The sequence below is a fragment of the Astyanax mexicanus genome, chromosome 16 (assembly GCF_023375975.1).
Source record: "Astyanax mexicanus isolate ESR-SI-001 chromosome 16, AstMex3_surface, whole genome shotgun sequence".
NCBI lineage: Eukaryota > Metazoa > Chordata > Actinopteri > Characiformes > Acestrorhamphidae > Astyanax > Astyanax mexicanus.
The window spans coordinates 40,573,971-40,585,000 of record NC_064423.1 but is presented as its reverse complement, the minus strand read 5'-3'; the positions used below and the strand labels follow the sequence as shown (position 1 = coordinate 40,585,000).

The 11,030-nt window shown below is 40.4% G+C and overlaps 1 protein-coding gene across 6 annotated transcripts in view; it reads right to left on the bottom strand.

Annotated features, from left to right (window-relative positions):
- The window catches only part of rras2 (RAS related 2), a 70,913-nt gene extending 59,883 nt beyond the window's left edge, over positions 1-11,030 (bottom strand). For all 6 annotated transcript variants that reach the window (XR_007424755.1, XR_007424756.1, XR_007424754.1 and 3 more), the window contains exon 1: positions 10,679-11,030. Coding sequence is in view for 1 of the 6 variants with exons in the window: in XM_007239334.4 (XP_007239396.1) it covers positions 10,679-10,783 (105 nt within the window). In the remaining 5 variants the exon portion in view is untranslated. The remainder of the gene's footprint in view (positions 1-10,678) is intronic.

The window sequence follows — 11,030 nt, the reverse complement described above, 5'->3', positions numbered from 1 at the left end:
TGCTCAGAAAATCCAGGGACACTTTTCCTCCCAGGATCCACAGAGCATGTGGAGGGGCATCAAGTGCATCACGGACTACAAATCTAACGTTGCACAAAGCTCCAAAGACCCATCCCTGCCTGAGGCTCTCAACACGTTCTACGCCCGCTTTGAGAACCCTGACACACCCCCCAGCACCAGACTCCCACACTCACCAGGAGAGGAGCCCCTCAGCGTGACACCAGCAGAAGTAAGGAGGACGCTGAGGAGGATTAACCCCCGGAAAGCTGCCGGCCCGGACAACATCCCCGGACAGGTGCTAAAAGACTGCACAGACCAGCTCTCGGACGTCCTGGCCGACATTTTCAACGCGTCCCTCATCCAGGCAGCTGTCCCCACTTGCCTGAAGACCGCCACCATCATCCCGGTCCCCAAGAGCTCCACAGTGACAGGTCTGAATGACTACCGGCCAGTAGCCCTCACTCCGATAGTCACAAAGTGCTTTGAAAGACTGGTTCAGACCCACATCAAAGCCACCATCAACATCACTGTGGATCCACACCAGTATGCATACAGGAAGAACCGATCCACAGAGGATGCCATTTCCTCCGTGGTCCACACTGCCCTCACCCACCTGGAGCAGAAGGATTCCTACGTCCGTATGCTCTTTGTGGACTTCACATCTGCTTTCAACACCATGATTCCTCAGACACTGATAACCAACTCTCCTCACTTGGACTGAGCTCTTCCCTGTGCAACTGGGTCCTAGACTTCCTGACCAACAGGCCGCAGTCTGTGAGGATTCACAACATCTCCTCCCCCTCCATAATCCTCAGCACTGGCTCCCCTCAGGGCTGTGTGCTGAGCCCCCTCCTGTTCACACTGCTCACATATGACTGCTCACCTCTCCATCCAGGCTGTCATATTGTGAAGTTTGCGGACGACACAGCAGTGGTTGGATGCATCACAAACAGAGATGAGTCCAGCTACAGGCAGGAGGTGGAACACCTGGAGGATTGGTGCAGAGAAAACAACCTCTGCGTCAATGTAAAAAAGACAAAGGAGATGATTGTGGACTTCAGAAGGGGCCAGCATGCCCACCTCCCCCTGCACATTGGAGGATCTGCGGTGGAAGTGGTCGACAGCTACAGGTACTTGGGTGTGCACCTGACCAGCAACCTCACCTGGAGCAACAACACTTCCACTCTGGTCAAGAAGGCACATCAGCGGCTCTACTTCCTCAGGAGGCTGAGACGAGCTGGACTCGGGAGCGCAGTCCTCACCTCCTTCTACAGATGTGTGGTGGAGAGCGTCGTGTGCTCCAGCATCAATGTGTGGCATGGAAGCTGCTCTGCTGCAGACAGGAAAGCACTGCAGAGGGTGGTGAAGGCTGCACAGAGGATTGTTGGAGTTAGCTTCCCCAGCACCACAGACATTTACACCTCCAGGTGCAGGAAAAGGGCCACCTGCATCAGGAAGGATCCCACCCACCCAGCACACGCACTTTTTGTCCCGCTCCCCTCAGGCCGGAGGCTGCGGAGCATTAAGTGCAAAACAACAAGACTCAGAAACAGCTTCATTCCGGAAGCTGTAAGACTCTTAAACTCCACTTAACAACACACTGCACTGACACCAAGGACAAATTACTGTTTACTGTTTACCAACATGGTCACTTTACTTGCACTGAGACACTTTATCTCCACTGCTCTAATTCACATTATCATGCTGCTATAGCACACTTGCACTCTGGACTTCATGTTGCTGAACCTTTCTACTCTCTATTTATTTATTTTATTCTTGGGATATTTATCTATCTATTTTGTATATTCTATTTCTTTTATTGTATTCTTTTTTTTATCTATATATCTATTAATAACAGCTCTTTGGGTGTAAAACTGGATCGTGAGATCACAATTTCGTTCCACCTCATGTACCACATGTGATGCGAATGACAATAAAATCTCCTTGAATCCTTGAATTTGTAGCATGAAGGCAGACAGGGAGCAGAGAAACAGAAAGAGTGGAGCTTCTGGAGTAGGGCTGCACGATATATCGTTTAAGCTTCGTGAAAATGATGTGCGCATGCACAATAGTCAAATCACAGGAAGTGTGATGTCACTTAAGGCAATTAAATCAAACACGTCATGTTACAATGTTTTGATTCTCGACACAAGAAGTAGATACACAGCGCTGTCTCTGTGTCTGTGTGAGTGACAGGCTGCTGCTGCCTGAGAAGCGCGAGGGGGAGGGGCATGGCCTCCATCCACATGGTTGGGCACGTGCTTGTGAACGTGAGCATGTGTGGAAAGCTGTGCTCCTCAGTCCAGCACAGTTTAGCAGTGCAGATATTTCCAGTTACTGAATTCACGCTTTTAATCCCAGAAAAACAAACGCTCTTATTTGCCTTTTAAAAAACTGTTTAAATGCTGATTAAAGGGCTGATTACTGTAGTTTTGCTGTTTTCCTCGGGTTTTGAGTTGAGCTCGGCGCTGACTCAGCTCTTGATTGGTCCGGACGCGAGACAGCGTGCGGGTGGGGGCGGGGCTGGTGATGTCATGGGCCTTGCATTGTTTAATGTTGCGATATATATCGTCAAAAAAAAAAAAGAACATTTGCAATGTATTTTTTTTTTGTGTTTTTTAAAGTAAGGTTCCGGTTCCCAGCCAGTCTGTGAACATGACCGAAGCACAACTGGAATATATTTATAGCTAAATTAACTCACATTCCCTCTCTTCAGGCACTGCACCTTAACTCAACATGCCAACAAGGAACAGCCCCACATCCTTTATCTGTATTTATTTAATAACGCCTCAGTGCTGCATTCCTACAGTATGATCTCACGTTCACTAATCAGAACCATGCACACCAGACCCAGACCAGACCCCATCACTACTGCTGCACTGCTGCACTCACTCCCAGAGCTCCACCAGCTAACTCCACCCCCCGTACACCACTCCTCGTACACCACTCCCCGTACACCACTCCCCATACACCACTCCTCGTACACCACTCCCCGGGTCCAGCCGGGTCCCACCACATCCCTTCACCTAGAATACAGCCGATTACAAAACGCACCATGTTAAAAACCATATTACTTACTTTTATTTGTATGCTATTCATATTCAACAATCAAATGATGCAGGGGTGAAACGATTACTCGAGTAACTCGAGTAAGGACCAATATGTAACTAATTTTCAGTATCAAATTATAAAATAATCAGGATGTATCATCAGATATTAAGGAAACATGTTGAGTGAAAGCACATGAACAATATTATACCCTGAAATATTATGCTATATCACCCACCCCTAATTATCACATCTGGGTACTACTTTTTTTTACTGTTTTTATTAAAAGAAATATTCACACTGTTCTCATTTCCCATTATATATCAGACTCCTCAACTGCAGAGACTGAACTGATGGTTTTTCTGTACATGCACACACACTCTTACCCCACTTACCCCAGAAAATGGAAAGCACTAAAAACCCTACTACCTCACTGGACTCTATTGCACACTGTGTAATAGAGGTAATTACTACCTCACCTGGTCTTTTTTGCACACTGCATAATTTGCACACTGTCTTGTTATTTATTATTCTTTGTCTGTATTGTGTTGTATTGTCTGTCTGCACTTTTGTACTGTTGCACTATTGTTCTGTATACACTGTGTTTATGTGCACCATGGTCCCTGGAGGAACGTTGTTTCGTTTCACTGTGTACTCTCTATATAGCTGAAATGACAATAAAAACCACTTTGACTTTGACTTTAGAGATTAGAGATTATATCTGTGCAGTATAATTTATTTTACTTCAATCCTGGATATATGGAGATATTTGGAGGAGTGCGTTATTACTATTATTAGTATCATGATATTCTGGATCACTGACTACTGTTACAAATCTGATATTTTTTTTGTATTTTTTTAATATCTCAGTTAGGGTACGCCATATCACTTTTTTATTTCTCAATTTTATTTTGTTGCAAAAGTGTATTCTTGAATTTTTTTTTTTATTTAGTGTTTTGTCATATCGCCAAGAGTATCGCTATCGCGAAAATACCATGAAATATCGTGATATTATTTTAGAGCCATATTGCCCACCTCTACTGCAGATCTTTAAAAGTCTTAAAAAAGTCTTCACATTTATCACCACAGAAAAATACAAATAAATACAATTTTGCTTTTATTTTCATTATTTATTCATCTTCTAAAGCCCTGATTAATCAGATATCTGGAGATTTCCTCTCTGTGGAAGAACGTGAAGCGTAAACCAGGTTTCCTGCACCAGTTTGACTCATTATTCCACACACTGCGTCTGACTGACGGGTTTAAACAGCCCACACTCGTATTCATCACTCACTCATCCCTCAGAGATCAATCCCATGACTTCACTACATCACCAGACCTCCACCAACCAACTGACTGACGTACACCGGTGACTCGACACCGAGTGATTGGTGAATTACATCATACTGATACAGTCCAGGCTGAGGCTGGGTACAGGGTTCTGCTGGGCATCAGGAAGTGAGAATAGAGGATAGGGCTGGGTCGATACATGGACCTAAAATAATAATATCACGATTATTTTATTTTATTATAATATCAGGATATGTTTTACAATAACAATATTCTTGGTGATATGATAAAACTTTAGTTTTTGAAAATTTAGTACTGCACGATTCTGAAAAAAAAAAGTCATCGCAATACATACATTTTCTTTTAACAATATAGACCTTTGCAAAATAATAAAAGAGCACTTAAAATGACGAGTTTCTTAGATTTTACCAAATTGAAAACCTCAAGATAATCAAGAGAAAGATGGTTAAAAACAAGCCATCAAACCAAACTGAACTGCTTGAATTTTTGCACCAGGAGTAAAGCAGCATAAAGTTATCCAAAAGCAGTGTGTAAGACTGGTGGAGGAGGTTCGAACCCCAGCTTATGCAGCTTTTCCATTAGCTGCCGGCACTCAGAGGGAGCACAGTTGGTCTTGCTCTCTCTGGGTGGGTACAGTACAGTAGATGGTGCTCTCTCTTTCCCCTCATCACTCCTAGGGTGATGTGGATCAGCACAAGGCTGCGTCTGTGAGCTGATGTATCAGAACCGAGTCGCCTCGCTTTTTCATCCGAGCGTTAGCACTGTGATGCTACTCGGCAATGCTAAAGCTTCAGCAGCAGCAGTTCAAAAAGAGGTGGAGTCTGAGTTTAAATGTGTCAGAGGAGGCGTGTGCTAGTGATAGGAGTGCTAATATCTTTTTTAAATAAATCACCAAATATTGATTTCTGAACTCTTAAAACTTTATGAATATGAACTTGTTTTCTTTGCATTATTTCTTTTTTTGTTATTTCAGTCATTTCTCATTTTCTGTAAATAAATGCTCTAAATGACGATATTTTTATTTGTAATTTGGGAGAAATGTAGTCTGTAGTTTATAGAATAAAACTACAATGTTCATTTTACCCAAACTTTTACTAGTATCGTGATAATATCGTGATAATATCGTGATCGTGAGACCCCCAGGCTGTGCAGTGAACTCATAGACTCATAGTTTCCTCAGCAGATCCAGGAGGCCAGTAGAGAGTGAGCAGCAGCAGAGGGACTTCCTCTTCCCGAGATTCCGGTTTCTCCGCAGTCATTAACCCGACGTGACTCAGCCGGAGCCCCTGAATAAAGCACAGCTGAGCGGGAGAGCGAGGGGCTAAAGCCAGCTGGGTCTCTCTCTCTCTCTCTCTTTCACTGGCAGACACTTCTAGAAACACTGGAACAGGATGAAGACTCTTTTCATGCACTCACCAGTGTTCAGAGGCTACTCTCGTTTTCACCACAGTCTGAGATAATAGTGTCATCCAATCAAATACCACCTACAAATAGGGGTGGGACAATACTGCGGGGAAAATTAGTATTTAATAAGTGTTAAATACGATTTTGCAGTTTTTCCCGCCTACAATTAATGTAAAGGTATGTAATTTTTTTATTGTAGGTACACTTTAACTGTTTATCAAACAATCAATCTTTATTTTAATTTAGAATTTTTTAATTTTTTAATGTAGCCGAGCATTTACAAAATACAGGTATTGACATGACTAAATTTAATAATTTTAAAATAACAGTAAATAATAAAAAAAAAATAGATTAAATAAAAACTGAATTAGAATATAATAAAAAAAAATAATAATAATAATAATAATAAACTTGGTTTCATTGATAAGAAATTAAGATTAAAATAAGAGAAAAATTAATACAACCAAAACACAGCTAAAATTAAGCTAAAACTAACTTTTACATAATACAATAAAGAATACAAATAAATAAAAATAATAATAATAAAAAACTAATAATAATAATAATAATAATAAGAATAGTAATAATAATAATAATAATAATAAGAAGAATAATAATATAAGAAAATCAAAATAAGTTAAAGCGCAGTAGTGCAAAACTATTAATAAAAAAAATCTAATTAAAATGAGGAAGGAAATAAAAAGGAAATAAAGAACTAAGAGAAGAACTAAAATAAAAAAAATAAAATTAATAATTAATTATAAATAATATATGAATTATATATTAAATTAAATTAATTTGCCTTTAATTTCATAAAATAAGTATTTGATGCATTTGAAAATCAGAACTTAATATTTGTACAGAAACTTTGTTTGAGCACCAAGTGGTCCAGTGGGCTAAGCCCTGCAACTATGATCAGGAGATCGCTGGTTCGAATCCCAGTCATGCAGCTTGCCATCAGCTGCCTGAGCCCTGAGAGAGCACAGTTGTTGGCTGTTTGATCATCATAATGTTTTTGAACATTAATGGTCTTTGCTACTCCACTTAAGGATATTTTCAAAGGTCTTTAAATGTTTCTGATCGACTGCCGTTCATTTTTCACTAAACTATTTTTTTCTTTATTTAGTTGAGTAGTTGTTGTTTCTCATAATCTGGATTATAATATTACTCTATAAATATTCACTATTCACTGTATACCTGTAACTCTACCTCTTCACTACTTTACTTTAACTGATGCTCTCAAACACTTTATTAAGAGACAAGAAATTCAAGTAATTAACTCTTGATGAGTTCAGCACAGCTGTTAACTGAAAGCCTGAATTCCAGGTGATTCTACCTCATAAATCTGACTGAGAAAATCCAGCAGAGATGTGTAAAACTGATCATCTAAGGAAGAGGTGAATCTAAAATATAAAACATATTCTGGTATATTTAACCCTTTTTTGTTTACTAAATAATTCCATATGTTTTTCTTGATAGTTTGAATGAGTTTAGTATAAATCTACTACGAAAAAAAAAATTAAAATAATGAAAAAACTCTGAATTTTGACTGCTATTATATCTATATAGATGTGTAGCTCACTCGGATCACTAATAGTGCTTTCAGAGGACCTGAATCAGCACTGTATCCAGTAACACATTACAGACCCGGCATCACTACCAGCGGGAAACACAATGACCCACATGCCTGATATGATCACATATTAGGAATTAGAAAAACAGGTCAAAGCAATATGGCAGCAAAATGTAAAAAAAATATATATATATATATAAATATATGTTTAAAGACAATGGGCCCTATATACCTATTTTTACGCCTCACGCTGGCCTGGTTTAAATAGCAACAGTGCTTCTGAATATATCTACACTATTTATGTTCAGGTACATTTCTGGAGTTTTTGCTTGTTTATCTTGGTAACAGAAAACACAGGAGCTCCACTGACTGAATACAACCTAGACAGACGTTCATTGCTATCTTGGCGCAATCCCAACGCCCACATGACATAGACAAAACCTTTTGCAACATGTAGTCTAAGGTTTGTGGACACAGCTCTGATAGCAACAAGTATTTACACACCACCATTTAGCTAAAAGTATTTGGACATGTAACCAAATGTTTTTGGACAGGACTGATACACGTCTGCAACATTGTACACAGCCCTGAAAACAACGTACATTTCTGGAGTTTTGCTTGTTTATCTTGGTAACAGAAAACAGAGGAGCTCCACTGACTGAATACAACCTAGACAGACGCCAACAGTCAGACGCTTATTGCTATCTTGGCTTACCCCAACGCCCAACTGACATTGACAACAACCTTTTGCAACATGTAAACTAAAGTTTTTGGACACAGCTCCGATATCAACAAGTATTTACATACCACCATTTAGCCAAAAGTATTTGAACTGCCATATATAACAAAAAGTTTGTGGCCATAGCTCTGTTAGGAACATATATCTGCATTCCACCATTTAGCCAAAAATATTTGGACAGAAAGATTTTATCAAAAGTATTTGGTTTGCAACATTTAACCAAACATATATGCAGTCAACCACTTATCTAAAAAGTATTTGGACTGCAAGATTTAATCAAAAGTACTAGGACACGGCTCTGTTAAAACATATATATGCAGTGCACCATTTAGTCAAAGTACTTGAACTGCTACATTTAACCAAAAGTATTTGGACACATATGTTCATACATGTATATGCAATACACCATTAATCTGAAAAGTATTTGGGTCGTAATATTTAATCACAATTATTAGGACACAGCTCTGATACCAACATGTATTTACATTCCAAATGTTTTTGGACAGCACTGATAGTTTTTGTTTTTGTACACAGCTCTGAAAACAACATCTACAAGCAGTCCAACGTATAACCAAAAATATTTGGACTGCAACATTTAACCAAAAGCATTTAGACACAGCTATGATAGCAACATGTATCTGCATTCCACCATTTGATCAAATGTATTTAGACACAGCTCTGTTAGCAACGTGTAGATTCATTCCAACACTTAGCCAAAAGTATTTGAACTGCAACATGTAACCAAAAGTATTTGTACACATCTCTGTTGGCAACAAGTATCTGAATACCACCACTTAGCCAAAAGTATTTGTACTGCCTCATATAACCAAACGTTTGTAGATACAGTTTCGATAACAACATGTGTTTGTATTCCACAAATTTAACCAAAAGTTTTTGTACACAGATCTGTTAAAAACAGGTATATGCAGTCCATGATTAAGCCAAAAGTATTTGGACACAACTCTGTTAAGATGGTTGGACTGCAAATTTAATCAAAAGCATTGAACTGCAACATTTAATCTTAAGTTTGTAGAAACAGCTTTGTTAAAACATGTATCTGCATACCACCAATAAACCAAAAGTATTTGGACACAGCTCTGAAAACAACATGTATATGCAGTCCCCCATTTATCTAAAAATATTTAGACCGCAACATTTAATCAAAAGTTTGTAGAAACAGCTCTGTTAAAACATGTATTTACATACCACCATTAAACCAAAAGTATTTGGACACAGCTCTACTGGCAACATGCAATATACATTCTACCATTTTGTCAAACGTATTAGGACACAGCTCTGAAAACAACATGTATATGCAGTCCACCATTTAACCAAAAGTTTTTGGACACAGCTCTGACAGCAACATGTATTTATATTCCACCATTAAACCAAAAGTATTTGGACACAGCTCTGAAAACTACACATACAAACAGTCCACAATTTAACCAAAATTGTTTGGACTGCAACATTTAACCAAAAGCATTTGGACATGTTGTTAGCAACATGTATCTAAATTCCACCATTTAGCCAAAAGTTTTTAGACACAGCTCAGAAAACAACATGTATCTGTATTTGATAATTTATCTAAAAGTATTTGGACAGCCAGATTTAATCAAATGTTGTAGAAAAAGCTCTGTTTGCGATATATATCTGCATAACACAATTAAACAAAAAGTATTTAGACACAGCTCTGAAAACATGTATATGCACACCACCACTAAACCAAAAGTATTTGGACACAGCTCTACCGGCAACATGCAATCTACATTCTACCATTTAGTCAAAAGTGTTTGGGTACAGCTCTGCTAAAAAAAAAAATTATCTGTATTTCAACATATAAACAAAATAGTTTGGACTGCAACATTTAACCAAAAGCATTTGGACACAGCTCTGTTAAAAACATGTATATGCATTCCACCATTAAGCCAAAATATATGGACACAGCTTTAATAGCAACGTGTATTTGTATTCCACCATTTAGCCAAAAGTTTTAGGACTGCCAGATTTAATCAAAAGATTGTAGAAACAGCTCAGTTAAAACATGTATCTGCATTCCACCATTAAACCAAAAGTATTTGGACACAGCTCTGAAAACATCATGTATATGCATTAATCAAAAGTTTTTGGACACAGATCTGATTTATCCAGAAGTATTAGGACAGCTCTGGTACAGTAAGGTTAATTAGGTTAATAAGGTTAATTGGGTTATTGAGCTGATCTGAGTTTATAGTTGTGAAAGTTGCGGCTCGGAGCTCCGGGGAGATTCCGCCGCTCTCTCCCCGGGGCTCCGCTCTCCGCTCCGGCGGTTAAATAGCGCTGTAACCCGATACTGAGCGCTGTTATTCCAGATTATTCTGTGTAATAATAATAATAAAAATAAAAATAATAAGATGTTTATGGAGCTGCTGCAGCAGCAGCAGAAGGCCTCGGCCGGATCCCGAACCCCCTCCTCCGGTTTAAAGCTGCTGGGGTCCCCGGTTCCTCCCCTCCGCCTCCCGGCCCCCGAGCCCCGGCCCCCGGCCCTCAGCTCCAGCCCTGCCCGCATTCCCTCACACTGATGCCCGGGAGCGCAGCGCGCAGCCCCGGCCTCCTCCGCCGCTTACCTGGATGAACTGTATCGTGAGCGCCGACTTTCCGACGCCGCCGCCTCCGACCACCACCAGGCGGTACTTCTCCTGCACGGAGCCGTCCTTCCAGCCCGCAGCCATGGGGGAAACACTCTCACACACACCGCCAGCGAGCGCTCTCCCGCTCCGCCGTGTCCCGCAGGCCCTGGAGGAACAGACCGCGGCACTGGAGGAGCAGACAGGCCGGGTTCGGGGAGTAATCCGCGGGGGGAGAGAGGGGAAATCACCCGGGGAGCGTTCAGCGCTGGAGCCGCCTCAACCGTCCGCCCTCCGCGCAGCCGTGTGTGTGTGTGTGTGTGTGTGTGTGTGAGAGAGAAACAGAGAATGT